The following is a 20,003-nucleotide window of genomic DNA, read 5'->3' as shown; positions in this document are numbered from 1 at the left end:
CTTATTCAGGCCGTCAATGAGGACTATTGTTGGCTCCTCGGTCACATGCGCCGCCGCCTCTACTTGGGATGTTTGATTCAAAAAAAAAAAAAACAACAAACCAAAACAAAAAAGAAAAACGAGGGGGTGGTGTGTTTTGTGTTCTTTTCCACACAAAAAGATCATTACTCATATATTAATCAAAGAGATCCTGAAATCTCACTTGTTTATTGTTCACGATACATATTCAGAACAACCATTTTCTTTTTAAATTTATGATAATATGAAAATGAATGGAATTTTACTGATTCATTAGACAAAATAAGAATCAACAGCAAATAGGAACATAGTTATGTTATAAAACTAAAGACGGATAATTAGGGCCGTATCTATGGACTATTTTCTGGACTTACGTATGTCGTAAAATGATGAAAACTGTAGATTATTTTAGAATAGTTTACTGTTTGCCATCAAAAAGGAGCAAAAAAACAAACAAAAAAACCCGTTTAGAGCGGGTTTGGTAGTTTTTATTACTTTTTTATTTTTTGTAAATGTTTAGTTTATATTAGTTTTAGTAATATGGAGTATTTGCCAGGCACAAGCTTCAAAAAGGTCATAATAAGTATTGTGTCTCAAATGCAACCTTTCAAAATTGCTGGCAGAGAAAAAATAAACACATTTTCGCCGCAATTCTAGTTAGGTTTATAAACACACAATTCAGTTTCAGTTATCATTTTTTTAACTCTAGTTTTTGTTTTTATTTCAGTTCAATTTTAGTTTTCGTTAACTGTAATAACCATGGTAGACACAGCATTTGAATCATGTTTACAAACATAAATCTATACATGACTATCTTTGATGATGATGAGCAATCTGTAAATAACGATTAAGTGATTCTCACATGATTCAGTTCAGACACGATCTCATCACTTCTTTGCGACTGTAAACACTTTGAACATACACAGTATTGTCTGGTAGGTTTGAAGTCTAATTTATTTGTAATTAAACATCTCACTGGGGTTGTTGTTGACATTTGCAGATGCATTTATCATCTGCCAGTTAAAGTGCATGAGAACAGTACGTCATGAAGCACACTCGCACAACCACAGTGCTTCTTTCAAAAAAAGAAGAAAATCTAGAAAAATACACATTAAAGTGTGCAAAATTCAATCTGCAAATCTCCCCAAAGTAGCTAAAGGACATGGGTACAGTGTCTACATCAGATAAATCTAGGTACAGAGAAAAAAACACAACAAAATACAGAAATGAATGAATCAGCCTCACTACACTTTGGTCATATGCTCAGACTTATCACTGCATTAATAAAACACGCCTCAAATTAAGAGACGAATGACTTTGCTTACAGGCACCGCATTAGTGTGACCAGGTCTCACTCTAATTACATTAAATATAATATTATATACTTGATTTTTTAAGAGTAAGAAAATACGTTAATTTCAATTTTATCATCCACGTCACAAAAAATATCTTGGTGGCAAACAGCCTCACTCACAGCTGCCTGTTCTCACCGACATGTACCGTAGTGTGCTGCTGAATGAATGAATGAATGAATGAATGAATGAACGAACATGAATGCATGAACTCCATCATCTTTCAGCATGTTAGTAAACACTACGCAAGAATAATTATGGTTGAAGGGGAAGTCCGACTCTGATGACTTAGTGTTTATAAAATAGGGAACACATATTTTTAAAACAATAAAAAATGTGTTCAAGAAACTAAAGAACACAGTGATAGTGATACTGTACGATGTAGCTGTCTGCCATTTATAGTGTGATTTGTGCTGCTGTTGAGTGTGTTGATGATTAAGACCAGTACTGGTACCTGACAGTGCCTTTTTAGTTATTAAAAACTTAAACCCATCAAGAAAATCCGGTTAGGGCTCGAGCAAGGTTGCAGAGCTCCAGCTCACAGTTGGGGGTGCAGTGGTTCATGACTCTGCGGTGGATAAAACCAAAGCAGCAGGATAACTTAATGTAACCAAGTCTGATACCCAACCCGAATGGTGACGCCCTCATGTTTCAGTGCTCAAAGCAGATAACCACAGCAACTATTAAAGATTGATTAAAGGATGATTTCCCATTCATTAAAATATTATTTTTGTGTTTGTTTTTCTTTTTACTTTCAGCCAACAGGGTGATGATGATGACATTCACTATCTTAGCTGCAGAGATCTTTAAATTATGTCCTGGTTCAGGTTTAAATTATAGTGCATGCTGCAGTTAAAATTAGGATTAGGATTATTACCCTAATTTCAGGAGTACTCACTTAAGAGTTTTATCCAAAAACACCAGGTTGTTGTTTTGACTGCATTGTCTTGTTGTAGAATCTGTAGCAATTCCATCCAGGCAGGCATTGATTCATTATTAATCTGCAGATTATTTTCTTGATTACTAATTCAAGTTTGTCTGTTAACCGCATAACAGTCCATCAGTTGACCAGTTTCACATGACAGGCTTTAATAATCTCACCCGGTGACCTTCTAAAAGGCAGCAGTGTCATCTTTTTAAGAGACACAGCGGTAAGAGCGACAGATATATATCGCTTAACGAACCTCCCTGACCTTCCTTTATGCAGGTTACCATGGCAACCATGGAGTTACGCACCTGCACGTTGTCAAAAAAGAACATACCAGTGTGTGCAGTGTAGACTTTGACTTTGTTTGGATAAGAAATGCAAGGGAATAGGTACGAGTACTTACTCGTGTAAAACAAAGGCGGGTAGGAAATTCTGTGACTCATAGCTGACTTGTATGATTAGTCTGTTATCAAACCTGTTAAGAGACCTTCTTATCTTCATATTTTAATTTCATCATGTCTCATCTACTGTCAAGGTGCTCCCAGATCTCAGCAAGTACTTCACATCTGACAAACAGCAACAGAGGCCAAAACTGCCAGAATCTAAAGTTAAAAAAAAGGTCAAAACAATGAGATACCTGAGGAGAGTTGAGGTTTTCCCTGACTGGAGTTATAACAGTGCAGCAGACGTGCCCTTGAGCATCTGTATGGGCGTACACGGCATTTTATTGTTGGTGGTTGTCATCTGAAGTCGTTCTCAGAGTTCTCCTCTCAGGCGGGTGTGCAGGTCCTCCTGGTCGATCTTGTCGGCCTGTCCGTGCCAACGATGGTGCGCCAGCAGGGCCACGTTCCTGGCAGAGATGGCGCTCATCTCCATGGCGCTCCCTGCCCACTCCACGGTATTGAGGTAGTACAGCCGGTTGTGCAGGATGAAGGGAGGTGTCTTGCGCTGTGGCGGGCGGTACTCAGGATAAGCCAGCCACCGGGACTCAGACACGAAGTCCCAGGAGAGGAACATGTTCTTTAGCTGCTCCTGAGACAGCGGCTGCGGAGAGAACACCTTCCAGACTTTGGTGTGGCTGGCAGGGGGACGTTTGTATCCGGCGGGGATGTGCACAGGGTCGATAGAGGACAGGCTGTGGATGACAGAGCCCTTTGAGTCGGTAGTTAGGATATCAGACACAGTGAACTCTGAAGCCAGCTGCGTGGTCCCGAGATAGGACATGTTAAGCAAGCCGTGGACCAGAGTTGACACAGTTTGGTGGTAGCGTCCGGGGTAGTGAGACGGGATTGGAGGGGAGAAACCTGAGAAGGAGATGTCCGATTTTCCCTGGTGCAGTGGCGTTGCAATGACTACAATGTCGTACAGGGAATGAGCTGAGCCCGACTCCTCGACATAATTGACCTCATAGAAACTGGCTGTGGAGCCTGAAAATGAGACAAACAACAAAAACATGAAATGTTTAATACTGTGAATAGAGACAGAAAGAGAGAGAGCGAGGGAGCTTTTTGTCTTCTGCTGAGCAAGAGAAGACTTAGATTTTTGTTTCTACAGTAGTTTGGAAAGTCGTATGTGTGTCGTATATCAGTCTTTTAATGAGTTCAGGGAGCTTGATTTGCTTTGTGTTTCTCCTCGCTTAACACATTTTCACATTTTCAGTGCTGGACAAGCTTATGAAAATACGAGTGTGCAGTTCTATTAGTTCTATTAGCAGTATCTAGCGGTTGGATCCACCTTTTACCAAACTTTTCATAGGTGCTTCTTGGTGTTTTCAGCCACAGTCCAACTGACTACACGTACCTCACTTTATTTTGGCGCTATGTAGCTATGGTTTGAATGCAGCAGACAATTGTTTATATTTAAAAGTTATGCATTAAGTTAAATTAATACCCCCCTACTTTAAAACATTTTCATTTTCTGCTGCCCTAAACACAAACACCTCTGGCTAGCTGGATTGTTGAAATAAATAAATAAATCCAATTGCAACATCTCTCAGCAATTGTCAACCAATTTTTTTCATACTTCTCTGCCCACCAAGGGTATGAGGTTGTATGGTACGCTATCATATGGGAGAAAATGATAAAAAAAAAAAAGATTTATGACGAGCTCCTGGTGAAATAAAACTAGCACAAGAAAACAAAACACACAGTTCAAGCAGTCTGCAATATGTAAACCATGTGTGTGGGTCACCATTATCACCATGATAAAACATATTTCATATATTGTCTGTGTAACCATGTAATCATCACATGACACATCCAACAAGAGAAAACATGAATTTTAGTATCAAAGTGTGAGTGTTACCTGTTTTTGAAGGTCGAACCTTGATTGAGATGGAAGTCACTCTGGCCGGGATGAGCTCACTCTTACTGTGGTACAGCAGTCCATAGCAAACTCTGTTGTTGCCTCCATCCACTGCCCACAGGCCTGAATCTGCCCCAGCTAATGCAATGGCACCTGGAAGACAAGATGTGAATATTAACCTCCATTTTAAAGCTGCATTGCATAACTTTTAAATATAAATAAATGTCGTTTACATTCAAACCACTGTCCAATGAGTTAACACAATCCTGAGTAAACCTATATGCTCCACTCCACTCTTAGCACAGCAATGTTTTGATTCTCAGTGACATTCAACCACTGCACACAGGAAGTGATTTTGTTTTATGTCAAGACAGGCAGAGGCAAGAAGAATGAGCAGCAGCAATATAGCGCTTGTTGGCTACTTCCAACAAAAATGCAGTCTTTTGATGTTTGTGGCAAACTAATTCAAACCCTTTATACAACATACCCACAAAGCCGTGGACGCGGACACTTTGACCATAGTTGACGCGAGTGATAGGTGAAACCATGTCGTTCAGGTACATCTGTGAAAACCCATCGCTCATCATGGTTTCCTCCAGAGTCTGATTCATCAGGGAGAGAAAACGGTTGCCACCCATGGCGTGTAAGAGGCTCTCCACACTGGAGAAGGAGTAACCGTACTGCTGGTACTGGTAGATCCTGTGGACGACCAATTTTAACAGTAAGAAACCCCCGATAAAATGAGGTGTTGTTGATATTCCTAGACAAAATTCAGGTGCTTTTCCTCCTTACCTCATAAATTTGTCCAGTACACTCTCCACCCACATCTGCATTCGAATCAAGTTGAACCCATATCTCCAAAGCATGCGGAACAAATTAATTATGAACCAGTCACTCTCTTCAAACATGAGCTCCTTCCCATCAAAGATTGCCACTTTAGAGGGGACATCTTTCCGTTGAGGAATACCTAAAAAAAAACACAGAACTCAGAGTGGAATATACTGAACTTTATGTTAACGGTACATTTATTTTGGGCTCTTTTGACGTTACCTAATTTTTCAATGAAGTGCTTCATGTGTAGGTTTAGAGGATGGATCACTGAACCTCCTGTCTCATACTCATCGTCCCCAATCTTCACTGTCGCAAGTCGCCCGCCAACGGTGCCAGACTCAAACACATCGATCTTCACCGCGGGTCCAAACTCCTGTCTCAGGTAAAAGGCTGCTGCTGTGCCACCAATGCCTGCTCCAATCACAGCTTTAAAAGGAGCAATGACAACAATGATGAGCCTTCTCTGCAGCCGGAATTCTTCCCATGACAAACAAACCAACATGGCATTTACATCCTGTATGTCAAATAGTGCTGCAACAATCATTTAATATTCGATTACTTAATTCTCAGCTATTTTGATAATCAATGAATGGGTTTCAGAAGTTAAAACAATTACACCTTATTCTGCTTAACTACTCAATTTTTGCTTCAGCAAAAACACAACATAATACAGATTATGGGGTCTGATGACCTCTTAAGTAAAGTTTAGGTGCATAGATTGTGTTTTTGCCTCTCTTTCTATACAATAACTTTTTGTGTTCTTATTGTATTCTTGGTAAACACTAGGGATGAACGATTTTGAATAAACATGTCTAATTGTGATTGTTTTGACTGAAAATGCAGTATTATATGCGATATTAGAGGGACTTAACATGTCTACTAAACAAAGATGTTTTCTTCAGTCTGTAGAATATTATGTGTAGGTCAGGACAATATTTAATCTAAAAATCTCCCACAATTCAACCTCAAGTGCCCCAAGAAGGACCTGAAGTGGAACAAACATTAGAAGATGAAAACATCGGACTGAATAAATGAGATAGTTATGGATAGGATGACTCCTGTGGGTTTTATCTCTGGTTGCAACCTGGAACTTAGCTCACCTATCTTTTTGGGCTGCTCCTGCTGCTCTGAGGCTGAGGCTGAGGCTGGATTTCTGCTCCAGCTTATCAAAAGCCACAGGAACGACAGAGCAGTTAGTGACAGGGTTTGACGTCTCATGGTGGATGTTATTTACAGCTCTGCACTGAGGACCATCTGTGAGATAACACACACGCCATGATAAGATAAGTTATTTAGTTCATATCAGTTCAGGTCAAAGATTACAGGGTTTCAGACTCAGGCAAAGAACAAAACAGAAACTTAAGTTGTTTCCAAGCAGTTACCATGTCTGTTAACTCATTTAAACTTTATAAAAAAACACAAGTGTTGAGAGTTGCAGATTGGACTCACTACTTAAAAGTCGCCACAGGAGGGCTGTCGTAGATCCAGAGGTAACGTCCACACACTTATCTCCAACGTCACACTTCAACGTTTCGTTATTTCAAAACCAATTTGGAATAAAATATGCTTCAAGTAGTTAAAGAGAAGTGTAAAGAGTAGAGCAGAGGTGGAAGTAACTCCCTGAACTCGTTTCACTATTGAATCCTGTCGGAAATCAGTGACGTCTCTTAATGTTGAGAGACCTTTCCGGGCACGCTTACGTTTGCTTTTCACAATAAAAGCCTCGACATAATATGATCAAATAATTCGAAGAAATAGAATGAGTTATTTTTGCACACACAGCCATTAGTGATAGTTTAATTGACCTCCGCATTTATCTCATCTTTTTTGGAACACACACAAGCCAGGCGCAGGAGTCCAGCACTGGCCTGTACCGGGATTTGAACCTGCGACCCTCCGGTTATAACAAACGTAGTTTACACACAACAAAATAATCTCTCATTCAGTAGGGATGTGTGTTCATAATCTCGGATAAAATCTTAAAATTGTGTCCAACTCCACAAAACGGAAGCATACTTAATTTTTCTGAAGCCGAATCCGGAAGTAAAGCGGAAGAAGCCCGTCTTGAACCATGCTTGAATGGAGGTGACCTTAGATTACAGCAAATAATAATTTAAAGAAACGCGGTGGCAGCGTCGTTGTGGACATAGTGTTTGCCAGGTGTCAGTCCTTCTTTCATGCTACTGAACCACACATTAGTGAAGACTTAGAGAGAAGAAGCAGCAGAGATGGCCGAGGCGCATCAGGCACGAGTGCATACTGTGGTGGAAGACATGGTCCAAAGTCTGGAGAGAGACCACATCCGTAAAATGCAGGTAGGTGACTCACACAAGGACATGTATGTGCATGCAGCCACCCGTGTACAAAGAGGGGTAAACTGTATCATTCTAGACCTAATCCCCATGTAGCCCCTAAATTCTCTGTTTACACATTAGGCAGAATTTCCTGGTGGCATCCTCAAGGTTTTGAATCCCCATAGACCCTTGGTTCTGGTACCTGTACCACCAGTGGTACGCAAGCTTTCTCTGGTGGTGCTTGAAGGAAAACCAGAAATACTATTCTACTGTGTATACCAAGATTTTGGACCAGAATTTTAACCCGAGTCAAGGAAATTAAACAAATAACAAAAATAACATTATCTCTTGCTTCATCTTAATCTAATTTCACTGTACCAGTGTGTGAAGTATATGTGAGGAAGAGGAGGATGATGAGAGAGCAAATTATCTTAATAGGAATAAATCCTATCCTGCCAATTTACGCCTGTATTTTAACTATGGTGATTATGGTGTTACTTGGAGAGCTCAATATTTTCTCAGGCGGTACTTGGTATAAAAAGCTTGAGAACCACTGATTATGAAGCTGTAATCTAATAGAAACCCTGGAAAATGCCTGGGTTATTGACATTATCCCGGTATTAGGTTTAGAAAACTGGGAAACTGGCTACTTTCAGACTGCATGTTCTAATGGCCCAAATTTTTTTTATGGGACTCATATGGGGTCTACGTTCAGATTTCTAGGTTTGTGACACATCAGTCTGTGGTCAATATATGGTGAAAACCAAAACCAGACTCACATACGAGCCAAAAATAAAAACATTGGCAGAACATAGCCTTTGTTTGGGTCAGACATGTTCAAAACAGTAACCAGAAATTGTTCCAGGAAAGTCCAGAGCGATTTAGGAAATGTCAGGAAACTCTCAGGATGTCACTGCGGGTTAAGTTACTGAGCAATTTCTAGAGAGCCCCCCTCTCTGCTCAGGCCCCCAGGAAACTTCCCTCTTAGGCTACCTTGTTGAAACGCCCCTGCATGCAACACTTCAAGTCTCACATCTGTGTGCTCCTGTTGTAGGGTCGCATGTTCAAGTGCAGCGCAGACTGCTGCGATCGTTCCACAGACTCTATGAGTCAGGTGCATCACTGCATCGAGAGGTGTCACACGCCGCTGGCCAAAGCTCAGGGAGTTGTCACTTCCGAGCTGGAGAAGTTTCAAGTGGGTAAACTGACACACGCTGAAAAACCTGTTCAAATAAAAAATGTACAGTTATTTACGTTTATTCAAGTGACTGAGTTATTTTTAAAAATCGGCTTTTAATTATTTGGTAAAAATGTTAGGTTTTTGACTGTAAAGACCTGACACATTAGATCATGTGTAAAGGTGTAGTCAGTTTGTAATAAACATCAAAACTGGACAAAGCAGGCCCTGTCATGACACAAAAACGAGTATTAACTTCTAAACTATATAATAAAGAATAACAACATAAATGCAAAAAAAAACAAAACACTAAACATACACCCCATATTTTTTCTTTTAAAAAAGTAATGTTAAACACTCCATTCTGTTACATTTCTGACATGAAATTATTTCATGTGCTGCTACTCTTTTGTCCTCCGTCACTGTCCAGAAACAGATGTCATCTAAAAACATCTAATTTCTAGCCTAGTCTTTTAAAAATGCCCGTGAGAATCATAAAAACATTATTTTCTCTCCTCAGGATCGTCTGACCAGATGCACAATGCACTGCAATGATAAAGCGAAGGATCTTTTTGACTCTGGCGCTAAGGAGGCAGCCGTTCGATCGATGATGGACCGCTGCGTGGGCAGCTGTGTGGACGACCACATTAGCCTGATACCCAGCATGACCCGTAGGCTCAAAGAGAATCTGGACTCTTTAGAGTAGTGCTGAGCAGGAAAGTCAGAGGCAGTGGGGAGTTTAGAATCAGGTGAAGCCAGGTTTTCTTAATTTAATCCACTGTGACATGTGTTATTGTAATAAACTATAATCTGTTAACAGCAGCCTCTATGGACACTAGGAGCTGAATGTTATTATCCTGTTGGTTCAAAATCCTGTGATAAATGTGACATATCAATGTGTGTGAGTGAACAGGCGTGCATTTGTAAAATTTGCTACAAATCTGAGCATCACATTTCATGCGTCTCACACAGCACACCATGGTTTCAGCATGATTGAGATGTCGACTTATTTATGCACAGTTCATAAGTGCTTTATGTGGTTTCTGAATTCCATCATCATGAGCCTCCTCATCTCACGTTAATCTTTTTTTTTTAATCAATAATAGTAACAATAGCAATTGCCTCACCTCACGTGAGACGTGTTCATGTGACCCAATTAAAAGTACTGTAGGCGTTTCCGGTTTGGGACTGCATTATTCTTAATTATATCACAAACTCTAATGCCAGACACCAGTGAGACTTTTCTACATGTATTTAAATAACTTGGATATTCTGAAGTTTGTACAGGAAAGGCATCACTGTGAGGTGACAGCCTAAGAGAGAACGTTGTAAACACACTCCAAACTTCACAACCAATTCATCCACTGTCGGTGTTAATTTACAAATGTTTTACTTCACAGCTTGTGAATCACATTTTATGTATAAAGGCCTGTCTGTTGATTTCAGCATATCAATAACAAAGAATAATATTACACCTAGGCCAGGAATTAAGAGTCAGCAGATGATTTAAAGCTGATGAAGTGAAATAATACACATTATCAATGAGGGATCACAGCAAATAAGTACTTGTCTGATAACAGTTACTAGAATGCAGCTGTTTTATCCTTTTCTGGGGGGGACGGGGACAAACACAGATTCTTACTCTGAATAACAAATGACTTGAGAAAAGGTGGAGCACTAACTATAAAGTGAGGAGACTAAAGAAAAACTGACCTTTGCGCCACTGAGGAAGGAGTTGAAAACCAACATTTAATTGACTTTTTACATGGTTGTTCAAACTCATAATCTCTCTCTCCACCAGGCACCTTGAACAAATCTTGCAGCTTAATACTAACCTGTCGGAACAGAAGGATTAATTAATTAATTAGTGCTAATCCTACAATCTGCAAGTTAACAAAGAAAATGTCAGACCGACTCTGCAGAGATTATGTTATGTGAGAGGAGTTGCTGGCTCTCTCTTGATTTGAATATGGTGCAACAAATGTTTTCAAGATTAATCATCGCATAATCCAGTTGTAAACATGGGCAGTGGGAGTGGTCGAGTACTCAAATGAACAGTCAAACCTAAAGATCATAAACATGTCAACAAATGCAACATCCTACTGAAATTCAATATTTAGCTATATAAATTACAGCTAATAATAATTACTACTGTATAAAAACAGATCATGGGATATAGCACCACAGCCCACACATATGGGCATTTTATTGGCAGTCGATAGTACATAGTGTAAGTACATATTTTTACCTTTGCAAAAACAACTCCGTACAAGTACGAATGAATAAAAAAATAAATAAATGTCAAATAATAAAAAAGAAACACCTGTAACGTCTTAACCTGATGTCAGTTTAGAGGCAAGTCAGACTGAGTAAGAATGACTTACGCGTCAGTTTTCATCAGCATGAGGTAATAGATGTCCAAAACTGCAAAAATAAATTGAAACCACTTAAAAAAAGAACAACATAACTGTAAATGGACTCAATGTGGCAAAGGGGGTTGGGAAAAAATGTGCTCACATCAAAGACTTTAAGACTGAGAAAACAAAGTGAGATTAACCCATGGACCCAGTGGAGTTCAGACTTAAAACAGCTCCTGTTTTCACCACATGTTCAGTGTCATCACCCGTCCGTGCTGGTGCCAAATGTAAAGATGCAACATGGATGGAAAAAGGTGATAAAAATCAAGTGTAATGCGACACTGAATCTCAAACGGCAGCAGGTTATAGATGCATGAAACTCGTATCGCTCCCTCTTGCGTGATCACCCTTTGGATTCTATCGCAACAGAAATTATGATGTGTTTACAAGTGTAGATTGTTTTTTTTTTACCATACTGTGCTTATACAAATAATTGTAAACAGTCAGGTCTGTACAAGTGCCAATTAAAAACAAAAGTGAAAAAAAAGGTTTACCAGATTTGGTTGAATGTTCAAACACACCCATCAGTGGAGGAAAGCAATGGATTTAAAAAATAAACATAAAAATCCATTACAAGTCATTTAAACAACTATTTTTCAACATTTCATATATTCATAGTAATCTCATTAATGCAGCCATCAGGATTAGGATGACCTGTAGAATCCAAAAGATAACATCAACCATCAACTTCTGATGCCAGCTCATCTCATAGAAAGCATGAGGTTTCATCTGCAGTTTGTCAAAGCTTTTCAAAGGTTCAGGTTCACCCTCTGGTGATGTTCCCACATTTCCAGAATGATAATGCTCCTCGAGCACACACACACAAAACTGTTCCATGGCGTTTTCATTACCCAGGGTACAGTGAAACACCAGGTCTAAAAAAATCATGCAGCCATTTAAAAAGTTCTGTAGAGTGGAGTCCAAAGTGGATTTCCACCATTTCAAAGGATTTCCTTTTTGACAGAAGTCGCAAGATCTCAGTGTAGACAGTTAATGACAAACATTAACAGGAGAAGTGAAGCTGCTCTAAAAGGCACTGTGACGCGTCTCCATGTACAGGTAACTCTGAATGTGCCAAAACACTGAATACATAGTTATAAAATATTTTCCGGTCACACCTCACTGAGTCACAGGCAAGACAAGAGGTCTGAGGTGGAAATGCTGTTGAATATGCGGAACTGTACATACTGTACATACTGTACAAGTGCGTGTCAGTGTCTCGGCGTTGCCACGGGAATGGAAACTGTTGGACTGGCATCAAGACACGATGCGGGCAGAGCTTTCTTGCTCTGAGGAATCGGGACGGTTGTCCAACTGGGGAGATGTGTACAGGAAGTTACAGCACACGTAGAGGGGGAATGATAACAAGCGGCTGTCCAGGTTCATCACCACATACTCCTGAGTGATTGAAAGGAAGAATATTTCATATGCTTATCATATAATAGTGCCACCACTGAGCCATTTACACGTGCGGCCATGTAGATCTTAACTGACCTGGTCTTTCTCGAGGGTGAGAAGCTGGTAACCTGTTGAGCGACTGCACACCAACTTTCCACGAGTATCAAAGGAGGCAAGACGTAACCTGAAAAATGGGAAAAAAAAAATAAAAAATACTGCCTGTAAAGAAATAGCTTTACATTACAGTTTTAGAAAATACACACTTGATGATTCCACTTGATGTACACTGTACCTATGGATATAATAGAATGTAAAGCTTTTATTGTCATTATAAAAAGAGAGTACAATGAAATATTAATAGTTAATTAGACAGTGAAATAATTAATTTTAATTCCTCTGTGCAACTGATATACAGCTTTTCTTGATGTTCGTTCTAAATACAATTTTTTTTTAAACATTTCAGTTCCTCTACGTTGATAATGATTCTCTCTGGTTGTGAACAGATTCTGTATTCTCTTTGGCAGAAGGTCATTTTTTATTTTTAACATAAATGTCAAAGTGCACAGTTCCACTATGTCGTAAAAAAGTTTAATGTCTGTAGGTTCAGGAATAATGCGCTACTTGGTTCAATATAAGTAGAATAGGTAGTTATTCTTATAGCCCTTTTTTGCAAAATGAATATTGGTTTCTAAAACAGACACAGGCAAACTAAGACAGATGCCCACATGTTGGAACAGACAGAAGCATAAAAAAAATGAGGACTGTTACATCATATACAACAATAACCATGTATGTAACCAATGTACCTACACTGTATATGGTTGTGTACAAACGGAAAGCCTTTAAGTGAGACTTCTGATATTATGGCAAAACTTAGTGGATGTACTTTCTCATTAGATCCACACATTTGCAGCAAGATTGTGAGAAATGACTTTGTGCCTTGCCAGGAAATGTAGCAATGACATAGCTCAATACTTTGTTGAGAGAACCAGTTGCATTCAACATGAAAAAAAAATACATATCATCTAATAAATGATTGCTGTATCTTTTGAAAGATGTGATACAGGCACATTATCAGATTTGATATGATATTGCTACTTTTCTTTTCCCATATATGCGTGTGTGTGTGTGTGTGTGTGTGTGTGTGTATGTAGTGATCCAAGGTTGACTGTGCTACTGACCTGTATGCCAAATGCCTTCGTGGTTGCAGGCTTACAGCGCCCCCACATGGCTGACTCAGAGTATTCCTCTTGAAGACGATGAAGCGGTTGGTGTAGGTCACCAGCAGGTCAAAACCGAAGTTAAAGCCTGTCCATCGCCAGCAATACTGACGGGAGATGATTAAAAACATCACTTGTTTTTAATCTGTGGGAATTTAACATGTATTATAGTGAGATTGTCAGACTTACATCTCCATCTTTTGTCAGTTTCCTTCCACACCTCATACTGCTCAGCTCAAACTCATCCTTGTTTGCTTCCTGGGGACTGTTGACAAATGAGTCGCAACTTTAAAATGACGCAGTTGTTCAAAATGTTTGTAAATCCTCCGCCTCTACTGTGTAAAGTCTCAAATACACACCCATTGTCATTGTCAAACTCTGTGCGGAGCATAGCAAACCACTGGTTTTTGTACACTGATGTCAACCAATCTGGAAGAAGAACAGAATACTGTTAAGGCCAATAAAACATTGTTATAAAATGTCTACTCCTTTATATTTTGTCTTGTCTTACACTAACTAAAGCAACTGAAAAATAATACTGACAGAAAATAAAAGTCCATAAAAACTAAAGTTAACCTTTGAGAGGCTTGAATTAAATTATGCTCCAAACTACTTAACTGCTGTGATATTAGGAAATTAAATTGAAGCATTTTCCCCAGACCATAGAAGAAGCACATGATGACAAAGTAAAAAAATTACATCAGGCAAAAACAAATCTTACCGGGTGGCAAAATATTATCTCTCTCCAGGACGCGTGCAGACGCTAAATCGTTGATTATATACTGGAGACGGACGTATTTGAACACGGAACAAAATTGTGCACCTTCATCTGTGTTTAGGAAGGGCTCTTTCTCACACAGATCTGTAGGTTAAATGAAAACAAGGGTCAAACGTCTCTGTGTGGCTATGAACAACAACGACAAAGCAAAGCTTTTTTAGTACCAGTCCTGCGTTTGCATAGCCAGGCATCTGCGTCAGCCAGAAGCTGCTTGATGGGACCGTCCCACGATGGATTGAGCTGCAGGAACATCCACTACAAAGAAAAAAAACTATTAGGTTAAAAAGTCTGATTTAAAAGTGACTTCAAAAGATGCAATGTTTACTTGTACCTTTTTCAGAGCAGTGTATACATCCATCTCCACCTGCATGACAAATAGGTCTGATGAATGAATGAGCTGCTCCATCACATCTGCCCTACAAACCCAGAACAGAAAGAAATGTTATTTTCAATCATAGGAATTTCAATTCATTTTCCTTCAATGTCCAATTTTAGACATTTAGGGAAAGACCAAACCAGAACAGTAACACGACAGTAACGCAAAAAGGAGACGTGACAAGTAAACTGTGAGGTGAGCACACGTACCCTAGTTCTTTCATCAGTTCTACATTTTGGTGAGTCATCAGGTTGTTAAGAAGCCACTCTAGACACCTGCAGGGAGACATGTAAAACAAATACATGAATGAATAAAAAATCTTTCTATTCGCTATAAATGAAAATATAATTTGAAGGATTAACGCCTGACTTTTTCATGACTGAATCCAACCCGTAGATGCTGGCACAGGCATAGTAACCACACACAGTCTTTGCACTGATGTTTTCCTTCATGGTCTCTCCACACTGCTGGATCAACCCATCCTGTAGATGACAACAAAACCATGAGGCTGGATCAGGTTTTGTCTCGTAGGACTCCAATTATGGAAAATAAAAGCTGTTTTACATGTGATACGGGCAATAAATGGAGTCTTTGAACTCACTCACCAGTTGTAGCATACAAGCAGCGGCAAGAATACTAACGACTCTGCTGGGCTTGATCAGAACATCGTCCCGGTACAGGGATCCAAATACAACCTGTAGAGCTTCATGCACAAAGAAAGTAAATCAATCAGTCAGTAAACTCTATAAACACACAATCACAACAACTCATCTGTGTGACTTAAGCACTCTCACCTTCAGTGTCAATGTTCTGGTCCGGTATCTCCAAGTTGATTTCCATCATGTTTGACTCCTTCCAAGAGCCACTGAACATACTGGAAAAATAACCTGACTGCACAATGCAAGAAATAGAAAGAGCACGTCTTAAATGAAAGATTAAATCACTGACTGCCTTTGGTCTTAATGATTTGCATATCATTTTTCAATTCATATATACTTGATACCTGGATAATCAATCAATCTCTATATTTATTTACCTGGCAGAGGTACAGTTTGTGTAGGTTCCACTCCTGTCCAAGAGCACAGATGCGAATATCACTGTTTTCACCATTCAGGAACAAGGTTTGATAAATGTACCTTGATGTGCTTTTCAGTTTCTTCCTGCTCAAGTTTGGAAAACACAAACAAGCAACAAAGGAGAGACCAAAACAAGGTTAAAAAACAAGGTTAGACTGATTGACTGATGACTGAAACACATTTAGACAGAACTAATCACAGGTTGTTTTGACTGAACGTGCCTGCGAGGTGTATCTAATAAGGGGTCATCCTCCTCTTGTTCACTGTCACAGTCACACGGGGAATTTCTTTTCCTCTTCTTGCACTCACAGCTGTGCTTGCGGCTGGTACTTGTGCCCTCTATAGTGTCCTCTGGTCCCTCAGAGGGGGACTGGAACCTGCTGCCCAGATTTCCCATCTGTATCCTTTCAAAAGAGACATGAAACAAACATGTCAGAAATAACGGGTCAGCACTATTGAATCTTTACATTGCAACAGTCGATATGAAATCAATGGCATGATATACTGCTAAGGACTTTGGCTTTTTGCAATGTTATGATATAGCATATGTTATTCCCATTAACAATAGACTCAGGTCCATATTTGACAAACAGAAATGTGATTTCTTCATATTACAAGTTGTGTATCTAAGTAGAGCTGCCTATATCTAAACTCCTGAAGATACAGACTTGGATGACCGAGACTCTCAGAGACATGTGTAATTTTGTTGACATCTCTTAACTAACAGATTATCAAAATAGCTGTTGATTAGTTACCTGTTTACATTACCTTAAAATGAACTTAATTCAGTCTTCTCAGTGAGACAAAATTGAGTTTAATGATACTGTTTGCAGATATCTGATATCCCTATATATCGGGAGTGCTTGGGCTTATAACTGATACCGATACTGATATATACGTCTTTTAGTATCTCCTGTAGTGAAATTAACATAATGTTTTTCATACATGTCACATCAGATGTGGACATAAAATGTCTTGTTATAAGTAAGCATCAAAAAATTGGTTTATCATTAGTCATATTGGTGATATCCGATAATACATTTTAAAGCTGATATCTGCAGATTCCATGCCGATAATATTGTGCATCCCTACAGTAGGGCTGTGCAAACAATCACAAAATACACAACTGCAATTATTTTATAAAGATCAAACATGATAAAAGACCACATGAGGATTTCAACAATACAAAAATCTTGCTCTTCAGATGAGATGAAGATATGTTTTGTTTGTTGACAGTGGCGAAAGTACACTTAATTCCAAAGCCACAGAATTTGGTTTCAATTGGCTTGACTCGTAGGTACTGCTGTAATTCATCAATCACGAAGGCGAGAGAGAGTTGTGTGAAGGGTTTGCACATTTATTTCTTGCCGTACATCCAAGTTACTTTTCTATCCACATATATCCAAGCTTCTCGAGGATCAACAACACATAGAAATATTGAATAATAATGAATGACGATCTATAGATTCCAACAGTAAGACAATGTAACCTAATGTCACATAGTGACCAGTCAAAAAACCTTGTTACACCAAAACTTACAAGTACAGCTTCTAAAACGGACACATCCATCCAACTGCTAGATATTTTTCAGTAAATATCTTCCAATTCCTTTATCTATCATAGCCGTCAAAGATATCAAAGTGTCCATGGTAGCTTCTATCTAAAGAACAAGATAACATCAGAAAGGCCACAATCATTTAATTGCGAGAATATTTAATTCAATCAAAGGCTTAAGGCCAACAGTAACTGTTAATAACTTACATTGTGACAAGTGTCAAATCTTGCATCAACCACCAGCCTAACCCTGAACTAGAACTAACTCTGGCTCCTACAGACAGATTACAGAGAATGTGAAAATGATACTTCAGGTGCAAAGAAGATAAATTGTGAGTCATATCACAGTAACAATATTTGTAGAGAACAAATAAATAATTATAATTTTTACCCATATCATGCATTTCCAGCATACTAGGCATTCTGTAGACATGCAACCAAAGCTGTGATGTTTTATTTATCCCCTTATTCAAATGAAATACAAATCAAACATCTAAGGTTACAGACCTAGAGGCCTCGAGATCTACATGTTTATTAGTGTTTTATTTATTGTGCATTTGAAGAGAGAACATCAAGACATTGATGCTATGACTTCCTGCTTTATAGTCTCTGTCAATCACATATTGCTCACACAGTTTTAAACAAAAAAAGATGCAGCATTACTCACCTGTTGGTCAGCAGCGGGCAGAATGAAGCAGATACCCGGGGTTAATTTGTCTGATGATCAAACTCACAGTGTGTCAGTCAGTCACACGATGGCGAGTACACAGAAGAAGAGCTAACAGCTCACACAGCTAGCTTAGCTGCCGAGCTAACTCACTCATTCCCAGCGTCCGTTAAGAGCAGCTGTTGCTCAACACGAGCCTCCAGAGAAGCTGAAACCTTGCTGCCTCCACTTACATGTTTGTGGAGCAGAATTGAAGCAAACTAAAGCAGAGACGGCAGATGATGTTACAGCCCCGAGTCTATGCCAGCTTTTGTTTTTCCTCTTCTTCTTCTTCGATGTCGGTAACGTGTCTGCGTCACAAGCGGCTGCTCTGCTCAATTACGCCCCCTACGGTGGAAATGTTGAACTTAGTTACGAAAATGTTATTATTTCATAAAGATTTTTTCCTAACTTAACTGCCTTTACACACGAGTGTGAATATTATATTAAGACCCTCAAGTTTATCAGTTCAAGGAAGAGTGGAAAAAACGGTGAATCTCGATTATGTATTAATGCACATGCACACTTGTTATTTCTGTTCACTTCTCTTTTCTGTTTTTTTAATTTTCTCAACTTTTTGTAGGATTTCATGCAGGTTGTTTTTTTTGTAATATTTTCCAGTCATCAAATACTGTAACAGTATATGTTAAATACAAGGAATACATATCTGCTCTTCTATATATTTGTTATCAATAAAGTTTGTAAAAAAAAAACTCCACCCCCTACTGTGTCACATCTGTCAATTTTTTTTTGTTTACTTTCAAATAAATGAAAAATAGAAATAAGTCGCCAAGCTAAAAGGAAAAAAAGTTTTCTTGTAAAAATAAATATACTGAACTATACTGAAGTATGCAGAAACCAAAAATATGATTAAAAATAAATAAAATAGCCAACTTCTTAACTTAACTTGCACTTGCAACAATGTATATATACATACACACAGACACAAATACACAGCACACACATATGTACTTTTACATATATACATGTTTACATTGTGTAAGTGTATGTAAATGTACTGTATCATATATAAATGTATATACAGTAAATATATGTACACAGACTGTGTATGTGTGTGTGTGTGTGTGTGTGTGTGTGTGTGTGTGTGTGTGTGTGTGTGTGTGTGTGTGTGAGAGAGAGTGAGAGTTCCTTCCAGACAATAATGAAAAGTAAAGAAAAGTTGAGCGCACACACCCTGTTGTCTGGCAAAACAGTATCACTGCATCCAGGTCAACCAGTTCACAAGAATGTCTTTCATGTTTTGCCAATTCAAACCATTTTAAAAAGCTTTAACCACTAATACACCATTTTAAATAAGCCAGTGAAGTAGACCACAACCTTGCTGCATGGAGCCTAGTAACCTCTGAGCTGGACAAAATATTTAGTCTACAACCACCTACAATGTTCAAAACAAACCGCGGGTTCCTACAAACAATTATGATTCAACCGCAGATAGAACCGTCTCCAAAAACAATTTTCCATAAATACTTATCTACCCATCTCCACCAGGTGACACAATCTTGAGTTATGTGACACAATAATAATTCCTAAACTCTTGCCAGGAGATCACACCC

General features: G+C 38.9%; 3 protein-coding genes across 3 annotated transcripts; 1 reads left to right on the top strand and 2 right to left on the bottom strand.

The window, feature by feature from the left end:
• Positions 1-572: 572 nt before the first annotated feature.
• pcyox1 (prenylcysteine oxidase 1) lies at positions 573-7,374 on the bottom strand. The gene is made up of 7 exons (XM_058616900.1): positions 6,883-7,374; positions 6,534-6,687; positions 5,653-5,859; positions 5,395-5,569; positions 5,090-5,301; positions 4,603-4,755; positions 573-3,725 (listed from the first exon to the last, which is right to left on the bottom strand). The coding sequence occupies exons 2-7, from the start codon at positions 6,649-6,651 to the stop codon at positions 3,055-3,057; spliced, it is 1,536 nt and encodes a 511-aa protein (XP_058472883.1). The 5' UTR covers positions 6,652-6,687; positions 6,883-7,374; the 3' UTR covers positions 573-3,054.
• A 120-nt stretch (positions 7,375-7,494) lies between these two features.
• Positions 7,495-10,080, top strand: fam136a (family with sequence similarity 136 member A). The gene is made up of 3 exons (XM_058616902.1): positions 7,495-7,748; positions 8,782-8,922; positions 9,425-10,080. The coding sequence occupies exons 1-3, from the start codon at positions 7,662-7,664 to the stop codon at positions 9,608-9,610; spliced, it is 414 nt and encodes a 137-aa protein (XP_058472885.1). The 5' UTR covers positions 7,495-7,661; the 3' UTR covers positions 9,611-10,080.
• A 998-nt stretch (positions 10,081-11,078) lies between these two features.
• Positions 11,079-18,746, bottom strand: gmcl1 (germ cell-less, spermatogenesis associated). Its single transcript, XM_058616901.1, has 15 exons — positions 18,391-18,746; positions 16,387-16,573; positions 16,130-16,249; positions 15,888-15,984; positions 15,699-15,796; positions 15,463-15,575; positions 15,303-15,368; positions 15,049-15,133; positions 14,882-14,972; positions 14,661-14,801; positions 14,299-14,368; positions 14,129-14,204; positions 13,901-14,046; positions 12,816-12,903; positions 11,079-12,719 (listed from the first exon to the last, which is right to left on the bottom strand). The coding sequence occupies exons 2-15, from the start codon at positions 16,564-16,566 to the stop codon at positions 12,579-12,581; spliced, it is 1,512 nt and encodes a 503-aa protein (XP_058472884.1). The 5' UTR covers positions 16,567-16,573; positions 18,391-18,746; the 3' UTR covers positions 11,079-12,578.
• Positions 18,747-20,003: the final 1,257 nt, after the last annotated feature.

This window comes from Solea solea, chromosome 19 (assembly GCF_958295425.1).
Source record: "Solea solea chromosome 19, fSolSol10.1, whole genome shotgun sequence".
Lineage (NCBI taxonomy): Eukaryota > Metazoa > Chordata > Actinopteri > Pleuronectiformes > Soleidae > Solea > Solea solea.
The sequence above is the reverse complement of the archived record's forward strand: the minus strand, read 5'-3'. Positions and strand labels throughout refer to the sequence as shown.

What these genes read in the sequence shown, in the direction of transcription:
- pcyox1 (XM_058616900.1), bottom strand. Translation starts at nt 6,651, where the DNA reads ATGAGACGTCAAACCCTGTCACTAACTGCTCTGTCGTTCCTGTGGCTT. An exon ending in GGAGCAGCCCAAAAAGATAG is followed by an intron (nt 5,860 to 6,533) that starts GTGAGCTAAGTT and finishes CTCCTTTTAAAG; the next exon opens with CTGTGATTGGAGCAGGCATT. An exon ending in GCACTTCATTGAAAAATTAG is followed by an intron (nt 5,570 to 5,652) that starts GTAACGTCAAAA and finishes GTTTTTTTTTAG; the next exon opens with GTATTCCTCAACGGAAAGAT.
- fam136a (XM_058616902.1), top strand. Translation starts at nt 7,662, where the DNA reads ATGGCCGAGGCGCATCAGGCACGAGTGCATACTGTGGTGGAAGACATG. An exon ending in ACCACATCCGTAAAATGCAG is followed by an intron (nt 7,749 to 8,781) that starts GTAGGTGACTCA and finishes CTCCTGTTGTAG; the next exon opens with GGTCGCATGTTCAAGTGCAG. An exon ending in CCGAGCTGGAGAAGTTTCAA is followed by an intron (nt 8,923 to 9,424) that starts GTGGGTAAACTG and finishes TTCTCTCCTCAG; the next exon opens with GATCGTCTGACCAGATGCAC.
- gmcl1 (XM_058616901.1), bottom strand. Translation starts at nt 16,566, where the DNA reads ATGGGAAATCTGGGCAGCAGGTTCCAGTCCCCCTCTGAGGGACCAGAG. An exon ending in CTGCTTGTATGCTACAACTG is followed by an intron (nt 15,576 to 15,698) that starts GTGAGTGAGTTC and finishes TGTCATCTACAG; the next exon opens with GATGGGTTGATCCAGCAGTG. An exon ending in GCTATGCAAACGCAGGACTG is followed by an intron (nt 14,802 to 14,881) that starts GTACTAAAAAAG and finishes TTTAACCTACAG; the next exon opens with ATCTGTGTGAGAAAGAGCCC.